Here is a 21,762-nt window from a genome sequence, read left to right on the forward strand (position 1 = left end):
TCTTCACAACTGCATAGAACACCTCTAAAATATAGTTTTGCATAATAAATGCTCTGGTTTGAATATGACAGAGTAGAACACCATGCATTATGACAAGAACAATTGATACATCAATATGCAATGGAGGGAAAAAAAACCAGGGAAAATTCACCAGGACCAAGCAGGGTTATGAATGTATAATACCAGACTTCCAGTGATCATCAAAAAGGAAAAAAAAAATCATATTCCCATAATGCAGGGTAAAATTTTGAATTATTTTAAGCTTTACAGGCTTAACTAGAAGTCTAACAACTAAGCTAATGACAACACTATGCATTTAATACCTTCAATTACATTTTAGCTTGCTAAAATTTGAAGATAGGGAATAACAACTGGTACTGGAAAGAACTGGAAAATACATACAGACACCTTTCTCTGGCACACTTTTACATTTACATGGTAAAAGGATATATTCTGACAGTAAATTTAATCCTAGGCTGGTATATGTTAGTAAGGGGTCTGACCCTGACAAGCTGCTCCCCAGCATCAGAAACACTGCAGTTTTTCTTCATTGCAGCAGGGTGACTGTAAGAAAGGGCAAGGAGTGTGGGAGAGTGTACAACACACCATGGTGGCTGGAATCATAACATACACTGATTGTTTACTAATAACTAATAATAGTAAGCATTCATTAGGAAAAGACTGCAAAAGGAAAAAAACAAACAGCAGGGCATGTTTAAAAAACACCCATATTTTATTCACAAGCCTGTGCCCACTTTTGTTTTATCTAAGGACAGACAGCTTTACAGCTTTCACCAGAATGTGCACTAAGCATGGGTCACCAGCCTGTATTAAAATATCTCAGCTTTGCTTTTTGAGTAATGGTGTTAATGTGTCCTGACTGCTTAATAATCTGCCACATTACATGAGACTGAACTCTTTAGCTGCACTTTACTTCAGTCTTGTAAGATGTCAGGGACTTGACTGGTAGGTCAAGAAGTTCAGTGTGTATGGCAGTGGAAATGAAGAACAGAAAAGGCCACTGGTGGACTGTCACACACTCTCCATTTTCTCATTTGCTGTATTAGTAATTACAAAGAAAGCAATTAGTAGAGAAAGCACTGAAGCAGTCCCCACAGTTCACTGGATACTGTTCATAACACAAGGCAGAAATGCATGGACCAAACGTGGGCAGTACCGTCACGGAGTCAAAGGCAGACGAAAGGCTGGCGCTCTTCGTTTCAGCAGCAAGCGAGCCCTGAGGAGCAGGGAACAGCATGAGGCAGAAGCAGCAGTTACCCAGAGTTGAGGAACATTCTGGAATTCACCGCAAGCAGCAGCAGAGTGGTGGTTGGTGTATTTCCCAACTGTCCTACTTATGGGTCTTGTCTTGCATTTAGTACAGGGTAAGTTTTTTTCTTCATTTGGGATTCAACTGCCCTCCCCTTTTACATGCAGACAGATACATGTACATAAAAGAGGTCCTAAAAGTACTCAAATAGAGCATACAAGTTATTTAAGCCTCCTATGTGAAAATACATTTTTCTGCTGTACATTTTCCATATGCAGTCCTTCTACACTGATATTCTCTATAATTTACTGTAGTATGAGTGCCATCTTATATGAGTGCTACCTCATTACGAGACTGCAGCTTCATTTTTGCAATAGACCCCTTAAAAGTACTTTGAAGAACTCACTAATATGAATGCAACAGGTATCCAAAAGCTTGCCTTATTTAAAATAGTTTCAGGCCTTCAGCATACTAAAAGTTCCATTATTTCCAAGAGAGAAGGGGAGTAATGGTGTTTTATTTAGAATTCCTGTTTTAAATTATCACCACTCTAGATATGTGACATACAAAACTCACCTAGTTGGAATGGGACTAGTTTCTGATATTAATGAGCAGATCTATTCCTCTCAATTTTGCTCTTTAAAAATTTAGTTTTTATAATCTTAGGAAGTGTGCACTTGCTCTTTCATGCTCTTCTGTGGTTTGTTTCTTTATTTGTTTTTAAGGTTTGATTAACACATACTACAACTGCATTCCTTCACAACAGTGAGCATTAAACGGGATAATCCTTTTGACCTAGTTGTCTGGTTCCTTATCTTTCTATAGTAGCCTTACTGTACTGCAAATTTGCTTTGAACTCCAAACAGAAGAGCTGCATGGGAGCCCTGGTGCTACAACTACTCCACCTTGTGGGAACGAGTCACAACCGCTGCCCCAGAGCATTGAGAGGCCGGTATCTGTAACTGCGGGGCTTGGGGCACGGCAATAAGTGAGATGGAGCTTGCCCACCTTGAACCCAAGGCTCCCATTTCCATGCATGTGATGTGGAGATTTCAGTAATACCTGATAAGTCCTTTTAGATAAAGATGTGCCATATATACTGGCCAACAAAGGTGGTCATGTATCTCAAATAGAATTTTGGTTCTTAACTTCTCAAAACCATTTTATTGTTATTGAAGTTTAAATTCCAATAATGCAAATAAGTTCCTAACTGGGGAATGTACAGTCTTTTCACACATTTTGAAACTTCACTCATATTAAACTGTAGCCTGCATAAACCTGTCTGTTATACTCAGGTCTAAAAAATACAAATAATTTTCCCCTCAAAAATATCTTCTGGTGTATGTATTATTCATTTTAATATTCAGATATGCAAACATATGTTTGTGAACAGTAAAATGTTGCATCAGCTTATAAAACTACTACACTTGTGAGAGAAGGAGTTTCTTCCTTAAATTTTGTTGTATAAGACTGCTTGCCACTATCTCACTGTTTGTTTCTGGTAACAACACTTCAGCTCAATTTAGCAGTGACTGGGGTTTCATTTTGTAATTCTCCTGACTGAAGTTATAAAACAGCAGTGGAGGAATTGCCATATTGAATAGGCCCCCTGGTTTATCTTTTTCTTCATCACATCACTGACATGACTGTTATCAAGTACATCAGACACCAGCACAAGAAATATCATAATGAAATGGATTGCCCATGGGAAAATTTCCCTTCCAACCCCAAGCAAATATTGCTTGGCTTACACCCTGAGGTGTAAGGGTTTACAGTTAAGCATGCAAGCCAAAGATATTTCTAAAGCTGCATAATTCTTTAAATTATTGTTGTGATAATCCAAGCAAATGGTATCAGCCAGTTTTCCATTATCCACAGGGTTTACAGACCTGAAACACGGTGTTCCATTTACAGTATCATGTTGAATTGTCACTCTTTTTGTGGCAAAGTGCTTCATTATTCTTATGAATAGACTTCCAATTTTGCCTGGAAAAAACCTTTTCAAACTCTACCTGACTGAAGTGGCTTAAACTTACAAGTGCTGATGATAGATATGGTGTTGGAGGAGGAGAAGCAGGAGGGATTCTTGGCCCTTCTTTCTCCCCATTAGTGTCTGGTTCAGGTTGGACCAGAACTGTTGCACGAGTTGGTTTATCTTCATCCTCAGTTGGCCTAACTTCTGGTTCTAGTGTGGGACATCGGCCAATATCTGCATTTTCAAAGGACACGGGCTGAGCAAAGTCCATGGGGCTGAGAACACACAAAAAGAGTGATGTCTGTTATTAGTTTTTTGCCTTTTTACCATCTATTTATAAAGAACAACTGTATGCTGCAGTGTAATTTCACTTCACAGGAGACAAAAGCCAAGACTTGTCCCACCCTGTAGAGGTAGGTACAGGTGCAGAAGCAAGACACTTAAACTAGAGGTGATAGTGACCATTGGCCTTTCTTCCTATGGTCAGGGCAGAGAGACAGGCATCCTCTGGCAAAGTTTACAGGTATGTAGTTTCGATGGTATTACAGAGAAGTCATTTACTCTCATGTAGAGTAATAAAATCCTAATTTAGGTATGTCAGATATGTTAAAGAAAGATTTAGATGGAAACTTTCTATAGAGGTTTTATTTTATTCACCACTGCCTTTCCTTTTACTCAAACGTTCCTTCCAGATTACTGCACTTTCCACAAAGTAAATTGATTCCCATGGTGGTTCTCAGAATTTTGACTTCTCTTGGAAGTCACCCTAACCTACTATAAAGTGTTATAGTACACCATAAATACCTATGGCTGATGCACATCTTACTGAAGCATTACTGCTGAATTTCTCTGATTTCATGGATAAACATGAAATCAGAGAAATTCAGCAGTAATGCTGCTGGCCGTTGGCTTGTCTGTAAAACAGCTCATTAATTGCATAGCCTATGGAGCATATACTGTAGACAAAAAAATGGAATGGCATATAAAAAAAGCAGATAATATTCTAGGATTTTTTGCTAGTATGATTAGTTACAACAATCAACTTTCTTCTGGTAATGAAGGCAGTTCAACCAGATCTCATTAACTGGACGTTTCTTGGCATCATTGAGACTTACGTGGCATTAATGACAAGATTCCATATACAGCCCTCAAATGGTGGTATGTTTCTGAGAGGTGCAGTCTGAAACTGAGAAGATGTACCCCCCACAAAGAGTTTTCTAACAGAGATGGGCTGGTCTGATGGAAACCTCTGAGTCTGGACTTTGTCTTCATCGACTTGAACACTGAACATCCTGTGGAAAAGATTTGAAAGCAAAGAAATACATATTTTATGCTGGTTATTGCTTGTATTGAAATCACCCCCTTGCAAGCCCCATTTACTCCTACACCAGCTGTAACAACGAGCAATTCAAATTATGTAATTGACAGCTCACGTTAAATGCATATTAACCACTAGAAGGTAGCTACTGCTGTGCTTCCTTGGTAGTTGTTTGACAAAGGCTGGCAAAACTGTGCTGTGTAGGGGTTATAATGTCAGACTGTGGCTGCACAAGAAGAAGTGGTTTGTGGTGTGGCAATACAGACACGGTAAGGGCTGAGCTGGCTGTACTGTGATGGTAGATATAATCATCTAGAGCTCAGCAGGATGGAAACAGCACGGGGTCACACTTTGTTTGGACTCCCTATTTCCTTATTATCTTCTTGCTGGGGCACAACCAGACTGCTCTGACAGCAGGATCAATGGCAGACATACAGCACACTTTTTAAAGATCTCATAGCTTCTTTTGGGGGAGGTGGCAGAGGAGGAAAACTGCTGATTGTTCACAATGTACCCATACAGGTGCTATAATTCATTCCAATGGGTATTTCACATGGCACAAGCAAAAGACAAAGCAGTCCCATGGTTACTGTTAAGGCTGAAGAGAGGAAGTTAGGAGCCTCTGCAGCACCACTGGCTGACTAATCAGTCTCTGGCAAATAAATTCCCTTTTGTTAACCGCAAAATTATATTGAACTCTGATATTCTTTCTTAACTATAATCACAAATGCAAGCAACCGAATATTGAAAATGCTTATTGAAAAGAGACCTGTTTTCAAATACAAAATGCTTAGCTTTATTTACACACATCCTAGACAGAAATGGAGAGTGGCTTAAGCACCTGAATTACACAAGTGCTGTACTGTGTGTAAATTGTCCCGTTTCCTCATAGTTTTGTATGAATTAATTTGTTTGGAAAGCTGCAGAGTAAGAAATGTGATTAATTTTTCAAAGGGTAAGAGAAAGCAGCTACTAAAAGACTTATTTTTCAGGACAATCCCTATGATATCTCCCAGCCCCTTCAGCAGTGGAAACAGAAGGAGAGAGATTTCTCCGGAGGCAGTTGAGAGAAATAGACTAATTTAGGTTCCATGAAGTATCCCAGAGACGGCATTTCCCTCCTCTGCCTTCAGAGAAAGTGTAGGGAAGTCAGATTGTCAAGACTCAAGTTATCCTTTTTGGTGCTGCAGTGGCTAATCAGTCCAAGCTGATTGTACCCAAAATCAGTCTGCAATGATGTACATTAGTCTTCAACAATATAATTTTTCATAATTATTGGGCAATTATCTATCTGCAGAGTTCAGGGTGTTCCTCACATTAAAAAAAAAACAAAGCTTGAGATCATGATGAGCAGAGGAAGGGTTAATCTTAATTTATGTCTTCTCATATCCATTTCAGGCTACAAAAACTTCAGAGTTCAGGCATTTGTTTTGTAACAAAGCTACTTTGAAAACACAGAGGTCCCATCTAAACAAACACCATCACTGGATGGCATTGTACGGCAATTTTGCCTTGATGTACTCTCACATGTGCCCTCATAAGGTCAAGCTAACTGTACTCGCTAGAGCACTGCACAAAATAATTTACTTTGTTGTTTAGAGCTTTTTATTATCATCTGCATATTTGTGTTCTGTCACAGTGACACAAAATGTATCACAAAATGCAAGCATCCATTTCCTAAAAAATCTTTTTTTTCCCCCAAAGCATTTACTGTTTGACTTTGACCTAGTCATCGAAGTAGAGAAGTCTTATTGACTGGAGGCATTATTTGTGAGGGTTTTTTTAACAATATAATATAAATTCAGTCAGAAAATTATACAGAAAGGAAAGCAAATGACAGAGAGGACAGAAGGGCACCTGTTGGTCAAAAAGGCTGCAGTGTTGTGAGGGTAAGAGGGTGAAGTGGATAAGTACCTTTTGTAACATGCTGGATGTCAAACCTCCTTTGATTTCTTTTAACAACACAGAACATTGTGCACAGTGCACTAATCCAACAAAAGAATGTACAGATTTGTGTGTCCAAATGTCCATAATAAACCCTGCTTGAAACAAGGGCTATTCCAGGCCATAAATATTATTTGCTGCCTGAATCCTACACTCTACAGTAGCGCTGTTTCTAATCACTTTCTGAATGGTGAAGTATAACAAGAAAGTTTTAAAATGTCTGAAAATAGGCAAAGTGAAATTCAGTGCAAAACAACATGGTCTGAGAAAGTCTGTGATGGCTTTTCCAATAAGAAAAGTGGGACTGTGCTTCCACTGTTCTGCCATATTTAGCTGGACATCACTGTGTCCAGCACTTGGCATCTCAAAAAGGCTACAGGCTGCTGTGCTGTTACAGTTTGAACCCTTTGAAAATGGTATTTTTCTACATGTCCTGAAAAGGACATTTATTGCACCATGGCAGAATTTCTCATCCAGAGAACCTTTTATAAAATATATTTGCAAAGAATCAGAAGATTAAAGATGCCATTTCAGGCAAACATAAATCTCTGGAGAAAGAGGCTGGTAGCCTACAAAAGCATATAAACCTAGCTCTTCAGAACAATAATGACTGTTAAACTTATTCCTAAGAAGTTCGGATAGTGACGGAATTAAGCTATTTTTTTTTTTTTTTTTTTTTTGTCTCAGAAGAAGCATCTACATGGATTGCCAAAGCTGTTAACACATTTGCTTCATCAAATTAGCTGTGCTATGTGGTCTGTAGCACTTGTAGGTATTTGTTACCCTCTAGCTCGTTCTATCCGGATGGAATGTGCTCTGCCGTCATGAAACTCGCCAGCCTCTGGTCTGATGGTGATTCTGTGCGGATCCCGCATCCCAGTGGAGACATGCACTTCCAGCCGACCTCGGTTCAGGAACACGGCATAGTAGGCCTGCAAGGTATATGTTGGAGTGAAAAGATAAGTTACATTTGGAAATGGTTTCACTTAATTTTGCATTAATATGTATGTTTTACTGTCTTACACTGGCTGTTAATGTGCTCACCGTAGACAAGACACTGCTGTTTCAGTTCTGCTGCTATGCTGAGACTCCAGCATTTTTATAATGAGGAAGAGGTAAAATGAGGTCATGCTGGAAAACGTCAACAGAAGATTTAACTCTCTATCTATTTACAAGGAAGGATGGAGACTTCTAACCTACAATTCTTCTGATTTTTGTTGTAACAAGACCTGCTCTTAAACTCATCAAGCTCTGAAGTGCATTGACCTCAGCTTGAGTTCTGTGTTTGGGGGCTGGTAAATCATGCCAGTAGTTACTCCAGCACCAGCATCATATTGTGGCAGATTTCAGGATCTAAACTCCAGTTAGTATAGCAACAAGATATGATGTTCACCTCTGTGACCTGAAGAGCTGGGAAATAATGAAGCAACCCCTAACCTGAAGACAATGTCATCCAGGTTAGCCTGTCCCTGGACTGTGTTACTCTAGGTCATCAAGAGATCTCTTCCAAAATAGCCAGAAAGGAGAATAATGAAATACCACTTCCCAGAAGTCCTGAACAGAGAATGCATCAACACAATCTGTTTATTGCTGCTGTAGTGTGCCTTTCTGTCAGGATTTTAATCAAGATTTAATCAAGACTTGAATAATTTCTAACAATTTCTAGTAAGTAATCACACTTTTACCAGTCACTCAGACACTGTGGACTAACACAACAAATTTGTATTTTTTGAGACAGAAGGAGAGGCCAGAGCACTCAAGTCATACATTTCACATCAGTGATGCCAAACAAGGGGCTTATCTTCACTGTGTTCACCAGCTTTTTTTTTTTTCTCCTTTTAGTCTCAGGGAAATTAGAATGATACTCATTTATGTCTCTATGAACAGGATTGAGAAAGTTTCCCGGTATTAATAGTGCATAAGTAGTCCTCAAAATGAGTGAAGAACAGTATTTTCTAATATTTGGGTTTGCTTAAAAAAAACACAACATGGATTATAATAGAAAACCAAATCTACTGCTTAGCAACAAGCAATGGATACACGACTGTAAATCTGTAAGAGAAAATTTCTCCAAGACAAAACAACCAATTCTGAGCTTCTATTAGATTCTTCATCAGATAAAGGATGACAGAAATTATTTATTCTAAATACCTGGATTTTAACTTAAGCATAAACATCTGACAGTGTCTTGAAACAAACTCTGGCAGTTCAGATAATTGTGGGGGTTTTTTTGTTTGTTTTGTTTGTTTTTTTTTAAATCTTTTGCCAGGCTTCTCTTACCTGTCCTGTCTGCCTGCGCTTCCTCTTCAGAGGAGCGGCTTTCCTTGCAGACTGCCTGCGCTTTCTCCTGGGGGGGACAATTGTGCCACCTGTGCCAAACAAGATGATCCCAGACTCATTCCTGGTGCTGAAGGAGAGATTGATTTCTGTGCCCACGTCGAAGGAGACCGGCTGCAGTTCCACAAAACCTGGCTTGGAGAAGCTGACTGTGTGAATGTTCTGTAGGAAGGAGAGGACAGGAAAGTGCATTAGCAGAATTAAAAGCAAGATTATGAATGCACAGGAAGATTTCTGAACTAAAATAATAAACTATGTAAATGTAACTAGTGTGAAAAGATGGAAAGTAATAATAAACACTTGGCAATTTACTCCTCAAAGTGTTCTGCAAACACTTTTAGTTTATCCGTTTACATCTGGCATCATTTGCATTTGTGGAATCCTGTCTTACAGGAAGGCAAAGTTCCAGTTTTATTTCAATATATCCTCTTGGATTAAAAATAACTGCTCAAGGTTGTTTTTATTTTATATATGTTTTCCATTGAGTTAATACAGTTGGAGTTTGCCTTTAGATCTATACAATAGGTAATAAAACCCAATATGAACTTAAACTAGTATTTATCAGATATGCTGAGAAAATACTTTTCATTAATCTTTATAACTTCACTAAGCACCACTGCTTTCTTGGTTACTCAGAGTCATAAATGAAGCACTTGTTGCACATGGCCTAACTCTTCAGACACTGGCAGCCATTAACACAATTTAAAGAGTAAAATATATCATCAAAAAATAAGTCAGTGCATACTGCCAAAGATTTTCTGTCATCGCTGCCAATTCATATATTCTTCCTGATGAGGAAGACCAATCTTTAGAAACAGAGAATTTTTCTAAAGTAGTCACCATTTGCTCAGTACAGCAGAACTGTTTCCAGGTCTAGAGATAAAAAATTATGCCAGATAAAATCATTGCTGATGGTGCCCACGTTTCTCTAAAACCAGAAGACATTTAAATGACTGAACATATATCCAGTGTCTATCCTTTACTTTTGCTTCACCTCTTTTTAATTTCCCTACATCTTGTTTTGGACAATTAGACTATTTATTTATTTCTCCAATAAAAGGGTTAATCCAATTAGATTTCATACTCTGAAACCTCAACCTCAAAATAATGCGAAAGGCAAAGTACTTTCTAAGATTCATAACACCAGAAGAAAATGAAGACAACTATCCTTCTTTCCTGTTTCAGAAAAATATACTATAAATAAAAATAAAAATGAACCTCTCTATCAAATTTTTGCTGAAGCCAAATCTGTAAGATTTAAAAGCATTTGAAAAATCTGCTTGTCTACAATTTTGATTTACCACTTGAAAATATAGATCTCATAACAAATCTAGTCTAATATCCTGTATGAGAGCCCTACTGTTGCATAATTTTTGCTCTGATGAAGACCAAACGTACAATGGATAAACACAGCAAAATAGGGCCCTTGTCTTCATTTTGGCCCAGCCAAGATCTAGTTGCTGTTCAAAGTAAATTTTTAATATTTTGTAGGAAAAAAAAAATAGGAGAGCATCGGATTAACAACAACTCATTTGGATTTGTTATTATATATACCATATATATATATATATATAATATATATTATATATACCATATATCTGATATGGAATATTATATCTGATATAGAACATCAGATATATGGTATATATGGTATTTATCAGATATATGATAAAATGGTATCTGATAGATCTCTTCCATCTGCTTGCAAAACTATCTCATATAGTAGAGATTTCCAGGGAAGAAATACAAACCATTTATTGGGACACAAATGTCAGTGGAAGTATTTTTTTGTATAAAAAACTTTTCCATGGAAAATTACTAAATTCTCTCCCAAATTTCATATTATTGGGACACAAATGTCAGTGGAAGTATTTTTTTGTATAAAAAACTTTTCATTCTCTCCCAAATTTCATTTCAGATTCCTTGAATTCTATAGGCACTGAAAGGCTGTTAATTGTAAGCACCAACAACTGAAAATAGTTGCATTTAAAGGTAAAATAACAACTCCAATTTTGCACATTCTTAGTGATCAGTAAGAAATGTGCCTTCCAGCTCATCACAAATTCATACCTGAGGATTTATGTAGTGAATGACTTTATAATAAAAATTAAAAAAAAAAACCTTAAATCCTTGGTTTTTTATGTTAATCAGATTTTTTTTAGTTTTTGCAGTGTTGTCAATGCTTATCCTCATTAATGTCAATAATTACCATTTTAGTCAGATGAAACAACGCTAAACCATTGCTAAGCAGTTCAGAAAATCCTACCCTTCAGGGACAGGGATATCACAAGTGGCCAGGGATACTCTCCAAGAAATCAGGATCTGAAAAACCGGTCTACTTGCTGATCAGTCTTACTCATCTTTCTTTCTCTTAAATGTAACTGCTTGGATTTTAAGGTTAGATTCCCATCTAAGGAACATACCATATAAAATTAATCTACTATAAAATCAGAAACCAGAAAACACTTATAAACATTAAGGTTAAAATACATGGAAATCAGACTAACCTCTAGTGTGCATCCTTTGGTTAGACCAACAAAGTCAGGACTGCTCAATATGTTATAGGGTGTCCTTGAAATTTCAATGTCTTTGAGGCAACCTGTGTATTTCTCTAAGTTCACTTCAGGCCTAAAAAACATTTAGAAGTACAATGTGTTTTCAAAAATAGAGTTTAGGGAGAACAGTCAGCCAGACGCACATATGTACACTTTCAGTTGCACAGATGCTTGATTTTTATTTTTATTTTAACTACACACATACACTCGAATATGTGTTGCCTTCTACAATCTATCAGCACACATTGCACTCTGCCTTGCATCACTCAAAGTTGTAACGAGAGGTTCATCTCATCTCCAGCTGACAACAGACCCCTTCTCAATTTTTTTCTTTTTTTAAGGGTTTTCGGTTGGTGGTTTTGTTTTCTGTGTTTTTCCTTTGATAAAGGAGAGTTGTCACCTTTGGTGTTAAAACACAGTGAGCTATGAAATAAGGAAGTTGTTCCTTAGGCAAAGCAGAAAGATGCAAACCAGGAAATCATAACAGTAAGGAGAGAGTTTAACTGGAAGACATTTTTCATTCCTCTTTTTGCATGCTGGATCCAATGGAAGAATAACTTAAGCAGTGTAAAAATATTTGAATACAGTTTTTGCCCACACGCCTCAGGAATGCAATCAGGTAGATTGACATTCATTTTATATTTCCAGTACCTTTTCTATGAAAATTGCTGCATATTTTCTTAGGACACAACAACACATCTGACTTTTTCAGGCAGTTAAATAAAACACTTGGGTTTGTTACAGAATGTAACTATCCATCCAAAACAGGAAAATATTGTAATGGAATTCAAGTCCCACATTTGACTCATCAGCTGGCTGATGAGAGGACATAAGAAACCCTTTGAAAGTAACACCAAAACTATCATGTTTGATTGCAAAAGTATGATTTCCCAGGCTTGGGTACACCAGAGTAAGACCATAACTGCTGGTAACACCCGAACCAGGCTTGCCAGAAGAAAAGCCTTATAAAGTCACTTAAGAAAAAAACCTGCCATTGATACCATGGAGAGTAAATCCAAAAAGAAAAAAAAAGTATTACCCATGAGTGTTTACTAGAGTATCTGAATAGTATGGACAGCTCAAAGAGAGGAAAACTAATTTGGGAAATAAAGGAGGACTTAAAACTGGGCTAGGGTGGGGAATGGGGGGAAGCAACAACCACTTCAGTTCTCTGGAAGGAAAGAAAATATTTTAAAGAATATTAATTACAAAATAAAACCAATTTGCACAGATACTAATCAGCTGCATGTTTTGGCACTGAAAGCCATTCTTTGTGTTATAGCCAACCGAGCAAGCGTGATGTATTCTCTGGCAAATTAGTACTCTCTGCATAAGTTAAAGCAAGCATCTGGTTTACTAAAATGATCCATATGCTGCTTTATTTACAGTCAAGTAGCTATGTTCACCTTTCAGTTTCTTTCTTTCTTTTTTGTTTGTTTTTCTCAGCTCTTCTCCAGTGCCTTTATGGATTTCTCTCCCAGTGGAAGAACAGTTTTGCTGTTATCATTGTCACTGGAGCCCATAACTTTTGCCATCCAGAAACCATTCTTGATACTACCTTTCCTGCCTTGTCCAGTGACAGACTGTCCTCATCCTGTCCTGTTACAAAGAGCTGCTGTTATAATTCCCAACCCGCATCACAGAATCACAGAATGGGTAAGGTTGGAAGGCAGCACTGCGGGTTGTCTAGCTCAACCTCTTTGCAAACACTGAACACTTGCTTGATGTTTTCTTAAGACTTCTTTATTCCTTTTCAAAATACACCAAATAAGGTCCAAGTTCACTAACATCTTGCATAATTCCTCGTTTGTTTTTTGGGGTTTTTTTGGGTTTTTTTTTTTTTTTTTTTTTTTTTTTAGTTCTATTTTGCCAAAATAGGCCAGTTTGGAGGGAAAACAAACAGCAATATCTGGAGCTTGAGAGGAAGTAATCTTTCTAAAGTTCAGGGCAGGAGTATGGGGGTGAAGTTGTATTTTTCCAGTTCAAGCCAGGCTTTAGGCTGCAAAACACAGTGAAAAACACTTCATATCTGAGCACAGATTGTGTGATTTGTATCCAAAGCAAAAGCAATGGATACAAATAGTTGTAAACTGAAAACGCAATCAGAAACAGGTGACCTCTTCTCTCTCCCCGTGAGACTCCCGTTCTGAACATGAGAAGTGGCAAATTTCACAGAAAAATCTCCACCGTGCCCTCATGCTCTCCTCAGTAACTACTTCACCGCCTCCGAGCAGGGCGCTCCCCACTCCCGTGGGATTACACCGCTCCTGAGCCGGGCGGTCGGAGCCGGAGCCGGCAACGCAGCCGGCCGGGAAGCTGAGGCTTCCCGGGCACCGCAGCGCCCGAGCAGCGCACGGCTGAAGTAAGAAGCTGCCAGAGGAGAATAAAAGCTGCTTGTGTAGGTGTGTGCACAGCGTGGAGCGAGACGAGCACTCGGGAGCAGCTCTGCTGGCTGTGGCAGGAGCCTCAGCGCGGCGGCTGCTCTGACACTGCCCATGCTGCTGCTGTGGCTGCGGTGCCGTGCCACCCGCGCTTTCAAGCTGCACTCTAACTAGACACATGCAAGTCATGCAAATAATCTGATTGTTTTTACCTTGCCTTCATACTGGGGAGAGAAAGAAAGGCAAAAAAAGAGAGAAAACAACAACGTGGCATTAATTGTAGCAAGTGGTACTTCTTGTTTTGTTGTTCCGCGATACTTAGTAGCCAGGTTCAGGCATTTCACAGTGAAGGAGGTGTACACCATTTAAAAACAACATATAATAAAAGGTGGGATTCTAGGTACACTATCAGGCTGTGAAAATTAACATGTTTTACTCTGCAAACAGCTGCCTTAAAACGTAACACATCACAGGGTTTTGGTAACTTGATACTCTATTTGGTCATGAGCAAAAGCAAACCATGTAAAAGAATTTGGCAGAACTGACACGACCTGATAATTACAAAGTCACGGATACCTCAGTGTCTATTGTTTGCAGTAGCTCAGCTTTGCCCTAATCCCCCTTTCACTACTTTTGATTCTAATTTACCATAACGTTAATCTTGCCTCAGGCACTGTCAAGTCATAGCTGTAGGCAGAATGGTTACCACAGGTCAAAGTAGCTGTGGTACACTGATTTTCTGGGCAGCCACAAAGGAAGTGGAAGATAATTGCTCTGGACATTTTGTTATTCACTGGTGTGATTTCACAATTATATAATATAGTGTTTTATTTCATGAGTAAAATAGATCTTAGATCTTTTTATTGCTGGGTGATTTGACATCAGAGGTCAATGATTATCCTAATAAATTAACAAATATGTCCATTCTTTTAGTGGCAGACGAGTCTGTGGATTAAACACAACAGTTCCTTGTGCACAAGACCACTTCAAGGCTCTCATTATGCCATTTAGTTAAAGCTGACACAGATTAATGGGCCTGTTTCTGTGTTGCTCATCTGTTCATTGTAGCACAGAATTCTCTTGTTCTTGTTATTGCAAAACTGCTGAATATTCATTTAAACTTTAAATAAGTTTTTTTGTCTATTTAAAGCCATGAAAGAAAGCCACTAAATTCAAGTGTTATTATCCCATTTCTTTAGTTTATGTTGAAGTTAACATTTGTGAATATTACTATGCAATATTTAAAAAATAGTTACTGGGAATTTTATTTGTGTAGGAAATTCAGGATCAGACTTCTGAAGGGAAAATATTTAATTCTGCTTACATGAAATAAATAGAGTATTGTATCATATTCTTCAAGTCCTGAACACAGGAGGAATTTTATCTAAGGAGATCAGGAACTAAAATCTACAAATAATTTAAAATAATATCTAAGCAAAATATTTTAATACATATTTAAAGTATACTGACACTGATTATGCAAAAACATGGATACCCATCAAGCAGTAATCCCATGTGGAGTAGTCTGTAGGTCAATTTTTTTACTCACCCACAAAGTAAACTTTTGTCCTTAATTTTGTGAAGGTATTGAGCAAATTCTCTGAATCTGCAGTCACAAATTCTGTACATCAAGAAAGAGCTACATCATGGTTCTTGCACAGAATCAGAAAGATGTACTGCACTGCAAGAGTCATTTCCATTGCATGTGTGTAAGGTGAGCTGTGTGAAATACAAAACCTATGCAAATAAAGCACTATTCTGCTGTGGCAGTACAGGGTACATTGGGAATTCACCATTCACTTACTGCAAATGAATTTGAGAAGTAATTGCAGAGAATAAATACATTGTATTTACATCCCCTCACCAAGACTAAAGAAATTGGTTTGAGCCACGTTACCTTAGATTTCTCAGGGTTGGCAATCCCCCAAAATATATTTTCTCGTGCCCTTTTAAGTTGAGTCCAAAGTGGCTGCCTGTAGAAGTTGTTGCTATGGTCTCTTCTTCATTAGTGTCTATGTCTACAATTGATATGTTGGCTAAAAGACATTTGAGATTAGTTACAAAATATCCATCATGAACAATGTTTTAATATTAAGAAACCAACAGAAAAACATTTGGAGGGTTAGCAGGTGAGGGAAGAGGCAAGGAGGGCTGTATTTTGCAATTAAGATACTGGATTTCCACATTATCAATTATGGGCAGGGGAAGAAAGCTTCACTTTTTTGTTTCCATAACAACCTGAAAAGCTATAGCAATTCTGTACACTTTATTTTTATATAGTCTCTAAACCTGTTTCAATTTGGTGCTTTCTTTGTGTCACTGTAATTTGGAGCGAAAACTTCGGGACATAGTCATGACAAAAGACCATTTTACATTTAATTTGTGATCTCAATCCAAAGATTGCCTCTTGAACAGGATTTTTAGTGTAAAAGTTTGTTAAGCACTGTCATTATGTGCCATTGAGACTGGTGATCAGTCACTCTAAACCACTTACAAACCCAAAGCAGGCAGTTGCTGTCATGTCCAATCTCAGTCTGCAGTTAGCGATGTGCTACATACAATCATCCTACTTAGGTGTCTGTTCCATGTGTATTTTAAATATATGGATTAATACAGAATATGAAGTTCAATAAAAGAAACAAGGCTTGTTAAAAAATGCTAAGCAGGCCTCAAGATATATAGGGACCAAAAAAAGGATTTATTTCTTTTTTTCCTTGATAATTGAATAGACAGACTTTCTGCTACACCTTACCAAAATCAGATTAATTTTCCTTTCATTTCTATACCTGCATCTTTTTTTCTAAACACACGATGTTTGAATGCTATTGATAAATTACAATTACATGACATTGTATTTTATATTAATACTTCCTGGGTTAAGTATGAACTATGATAACTGGCTAGCAATAAGACATTCCTCCTCTAAAGGTGCAACAAATCTGCAAGTGAGATCACTAAATTACTTTGGTCATTGTCCCGACTTTCCAATTCTACTTCAGCCAGGAAGGGGGACTGTATGTGAGGTGTGAAGGCCACGTAGAGAGCTGGCACTGCAGGGGGCAGAGGCAGAGGAATGTGTTTAGGGCTTGTGGTGACCCTGAAGATTCAGAATGCAGTAAAAGTTCAAACTGCAAAAGCACAGAGTATGTCACAGTAGCCACAAGTAAAATTAATTTGGCTCAGGTAAGATTCTATCAGCCCTATAACCAGACTACAAAACAAACAAAAGGGTTTTCCCAGCATGATCCAGTAATCTTTGTGATCTTATCAAATCCCACCACTTCATATTTTGTGTCAGTAACATGAAGAATTAGTAGAACATCTGGAGATGTTCCCAGTTGTTTCCATGCAGATTCAGTTCATGACAATGCACATCATTAGGGAAGATAAAGTAGTGGTGTTTGTCTAGTTAGATAGGATCAATACTAAAGTCACTGCTTTTTTTAAGCACTTTGCTATATGCTGAGAATGAGAGGACTATACAGGATAAAGGCTATTGCTGTCCTAACAGAAATCACACGTGTGTTTCATGACTTGAAACGACAACAGGGACCTGATGAAAAGACTTCTTTTTTCCCCAGTCAGAAGAATTTTAGAATACAATTTATGACAGTATAAAAAATTATGCCTGAAAAATAGGCTACCTTCATAAAGTGCTGTTTGACAGTGCAATCACTCACAGGCAACTCAACACAGCTATAATCTAAACAAAAGAAGTTGCTAAATCACCAGAACTTGTAATTCATACAGCAACATCCCTATGATTAGATGGTTAGGTGTAATGCACAGATAACTGGAAAAATCATGCTGCTGACACCACAGGAACTTACCTTGCTTTTGAATTCTTGACAGGGTGAAAGATTTCCATTTGCCATCATTATGATTTTGGTTGCTGATAACCGAAGCTGTACCTGAACCCAGGTCGTAGCTGACCTTTATACGCCCACCACTGAGTTCTACACTCATGAAATCCTTCTGTTAATGAAAAGGTTTAGATACACCATTATGATTTTTGTCCATTTGGTAAGAGGCATATGACATTAAACACTTTTTAATCCTGGGTGACTACAGACAACATCTTTCAAGCTTTAAAAAATGCCACAACTTACGTTTTTACTACCCAGGGCTCTCATGAGCAAAAGTCTGATGTCAAGCTCTTTTTCCCCCTTATATTCTCTTTTGGATTGCTAATTTAGTTGGAATTTTGCTGGCATCTTAGTTGCAGTTTTGATGGGATATCTGCACTTTTATTTTAGATTGAAGATAAAAATGGACATTATAATTACCTAAAACTAATACTCAGCTTTGAGTGTATGTTTGTACTATAATTAGTGTATTTATTGCATACCTCAGCTAGATTTAAACTTGCAAGGTAGAAAACAAAAATAGTGAAGATGGTAAACTGGGCATGTTTCACCAGATTTCCAGAGAGTAATCTATGGAAGCAACAGAGCAACAGATAGATGGAGACAAAGAGAGCTATGAATGCTCTTGTTTTCATCAACCACTGGCACCAGTATCCAAGCAGCAACTGGAGATGGCTGACTGGAGGAACAATATATACTGCATTATCTCCAGAAAAGAGCTGGCAGGATACAAAAAGCAAAACAAATAGCCAGAGAACTGGACAGCATGAAAGCCACTAGGTAAGGAATGGTGGAATTATGATCCAGGATGTAAATGTACCAGAGAAATTTTTATTATCATGCTGCTCATGGCCAGTTCCACCTCTTCTCAAAGTAAAAGTGAACAAACTCAATATTCTAGATGCTTAGGCATGTCTATCCATGCATCATTAGAAAGAGCACCTTCCAAATTTTTTATGTGGTGGGACAGTATCATAAGAAAAAAAATATATCGGGGACCATTTGCTTGCTTTTTTGAGATTTCAATTAAATATTTTTTAAAATAGAAAAATACATAAATCACAAATAATGATATAAAATAATCTAAAATAATGACTTTAATTATGCTTTCAATATCCAATTATAAAAGTTCATTAGAAAAGCTCCATAAATATTTCATTATCATATTAAGATTCTAGACTGATTTACACAAACACAGTTTTTTTAAAGTAGCAAGCGCTCAGTAATTCTTCAAGGCATCAGTGAAAATTAGTGTACATAGTTTCTGCCCCATATGAAAAGGAAAAGGGAAAGACTGTTCCCTGTCAGTCATGCAAATCAGTCTAGATCAGAGATGCCAAAGATGAGTTATACAGATCTGGACAGGTGTCTTCGTAAATAATTTCTCCATGTTATCTGCACACATTTGATACTGTGTGTCAATAAAAACATTAAACAACTTTAAAACTAATGTTTCTATTCTCTGTTTTAGCTGTAAGAGACACTTGTAGATATTGGAAAATATCTACTTGTTTATCACTTGTAGATATTGGAGCTATTCTCTGTTTTAGCTGTAAGAGACACTTGTAGATATTGGAGAAACACAATCACTATTACATCTTAATTATTGCACCAGTCCCCCTTTAAACTCACTCAATCAATAAAACATAAAACATTTTCTTTATACGAGTATGATTTCTAGATAAGACTCATATTTTCCCATATTCCCCCTGCCATCACATGATGATATTTTAAACTATGAATAGACAAAACCATCTGAAAATGTTCACACACATAAACATCTGGGATAAAGGAAAATTAATTAATAATTTTAGAAAAGCTGGAATTCTGCTTAGACTATCACAATGATCCCCATTTAGTAAACATTAGATAGACAACCTGCACACTATAACACTCTCTTCATTTGGCCAGCAGTGAAGCATCACACCAGGATAGTGGTACCTTAAATGACTAATTCTTTTCATGACCTGATGAATTCAGTGACTGCAAACATGGTGTGAAACCTGCAAGGAGTGTAGAGGTTTGCTAGCTGTTCTTACCAAGTCATCAGTAGCAAGATACATCAGCAGAGCATTTGATGAGAAGGTCCTGAACTTGAACATGACTGTGGAAATATTGGGGTTCCAGCGGATCGGGCGGCTCACCATGGCATAGCTGTCACCATCAAACTGCACCGTTCCTTCACTGTCTGCCACCTGTGGGCTGAAAAGAACAATTCCAACCATTTTCTTTGGCCATGTGACGTTAAAACAAACAAGTGCAAGGCTAGGGAAATGTGGGCACATATCCTGGGAGTCTTCCTGAACTTGGTTTGATCTCTTATCAAACCTCCCACTGACAGGGACAGGATTTCCCTTTCTATTTTGAGAATGCAAATGCCTTTCTTTTGTGGGGTCTCTGCTCACTGCCCTGGTGGCTGTGAAAGCCACCTGGAGGCACTGGACTCTGCTCCATGCCACACAGGAGTGCAGGCACCCTCATCACAGCTGCCCATGAGCCAGACTCAGTTCACTGTGGTTCTCATGCTCTTTCTCCCTTTGACTGTTTCTGGTTACTGGCTGTCAGGAACCCTTCTGTCACAGCCCTGTCACAGCAGCTCATTTCTGGTAACTCAGTGACCACACTTACAACCCAGACTGGCTGCTTCCCCTCTTGGTGGAATTGCAACCTAACTCCTGTTGCATGCACATTGGAATTTGATGGCTGCTGTGGAAATTCCTGCTCCTTACCACCAAATGTAATGCCACTGCAGGCAGGTTCCCTAAAGAAGCACAAGAAACAGTCGGTGCTTTACCTACCTGACGGAACACCCTTTGCAGTCGCCTTCGATATCCCTGAAATTCCAGAGTCCTATTGGTTTGCTGTCTAGAAAGGTTTCCCCCATACAACCAGTGAAGGTGGTGACTCTTACAGCATCTGACTTCTGCAACAGAGAACACAATTCTCCTTAGAATTGAATTTGAAGTGATCTACTGCATCTTAAAACATAACTGGTACAAAAAAATCATAAAAAAAATACCATCTAAAACTCCATATAAAATAATAAAGAAATCCCCATAAGATGTTTTGTAATATTTAAATGTCAAGAGTAATATTTAATCTGAGAAGCCTTCCTACTGAGCAACTGATCAGTGAAAAAGTGAACTGAACTTTGTATCAGCCTGAACGGAAAAGACCTTTTAGATTTGAGACTCTTGGGAAGGCCAAGGGAGAACAAGTCCTGAAGAACAAGGAGGTGCTTTGACTTCCACCATTGGTTTTCTTGGCTGTTCAGAGAGCTGCCTGCTCTCACCTGTTCAAGGCCTAGCCGGGTTTTCATTTCAGACTTTCAAGAAAGGACTATGAGCAATCTTGCCCACAATACAATAAGCAAAGTGTTTCTCTTGGAAATCGAAGGGTTTTTTAGCCACTGTCCAAGCTAAAAGACAGGCTGAGAACTCAACTGTTACCCCTGTAGCAGTTCATGCTGACTTTTGGATGCAGGAAAAAGTGCGGAGGGCAAAGCAATTAAAACACATGTCCCATCAGAACTCATTAAGCTAGGGTTATGCACAGAGAGTAATGCTCATTAGAACATAACATGGTGCCATGATGAAGGTAGTAATAGTTGACAGTACACAGAGTACTGCACTAAACATTATGCTTCTAAAAATACCCTGATTCATTTAAATTTCAGTTAATCAATATGAGCAGATCAAAAATCTATACACTTAGCTATTTGAGATAGACAAGCACCTGCTGTTTTTACAGCAATTACAAATATTAAGATCTTGCAAGAGAGCATGGAGAAGTGCAACTCGAAAATACTCAAGGAAAAGTACGACTCAAAAGACTTAATGTGCTACTGGCACTACTGATATTTCCCAGGGTAATTGGATAGGTTTTAATTAGCAACAAGTATGAACTTAATGTCACTTCTAAGAAATTCATGACATCTAAGCATCATAGTCTTCTACAAGTCAGATGAAAGTTGTTTTTAAAGACTGAAAATGAATTTTCTTTTTGAATACACTGCAGAAATGCATGCAAAAAGGAATGTGGACAGAACTATAGGACAAGTCTAAGGGATTCCAAACCCCAATAATATGAAAAAGCAGCTTTCTGAGTCAGTGGCCT

General features: G+C 38.0%; 1 protein-coding gene across 6 annotated transcripts in view; it reads right to left on the reverse strand.

Moving 5' to 3' along the window:
- The window catches only part of LAMA2 (laminin subunit alpha 2), a 337,030-nt gene that overhangs the window by 13,092 nt on the left and 302,176 nt on the right, over positions 1-21,762 (reverse strand). For 4 of the 6 annotated variants that reach the window (XM_039706790.1, XM_039706788.1, XM_039706786.1 and 1 more), the window contains 10 exons: positions 20,445-20,569; positions 19,686-19,848; positions 17,611-17,755; positions 15,678-15,816; positions 13,993-14,004; positions 11,352-11,472; positions 8,788-9,006; positions 7,291-7,439; positions 4,361-4,537; positions 3,307-3,520 (listed from right to left, as the gene is read on the reverse strand). In XM_039706790.1, coding sequence (XP_039562724.1) covers positions 3,307-3,520; positions 4,361-4,537; positions 7,291-7,439; positions 8,788-9,006; positions 11,352-11,472; positions 13,993-14,004; positions 15,678-15,816; positions 17,611-17,755; positions 19,686-19,848; positions 20,445-20,569 — 1,464 coding nt within the window. The remainder of the gene's footprint in view (positions 1-3,306; positions 3,521-4,360; positions 4,538-7,290; positions 7,440-8,787; positions 9,007-11,351; positions 11,473-13,992; positions 14,005-15,677; positions 15,817-17,610; positions 17,756-19,685; positions 19,849-20,444; positions 20,570-21,762) is intronic. The other 2 variants (XM_039706787.1, XM_039706791.1) reach the window with 1 other exon arrangement.

Source organism: Passer montanus, unplaced genomic scaffold (genome assembly GCF_014805655.1).
Source record: "Passer montanus isolate IOZ18808 unplaced genomic scaffold, ASM1480565v1 scaffold2, whole genome shotgun sequence".
Taxonomy (NCBI): domain Eukaryota; kingdom Metazoa; phylum Chordata; class Aves; order Passeriformes; family Passeridae; genus Passer; species Passer montanus.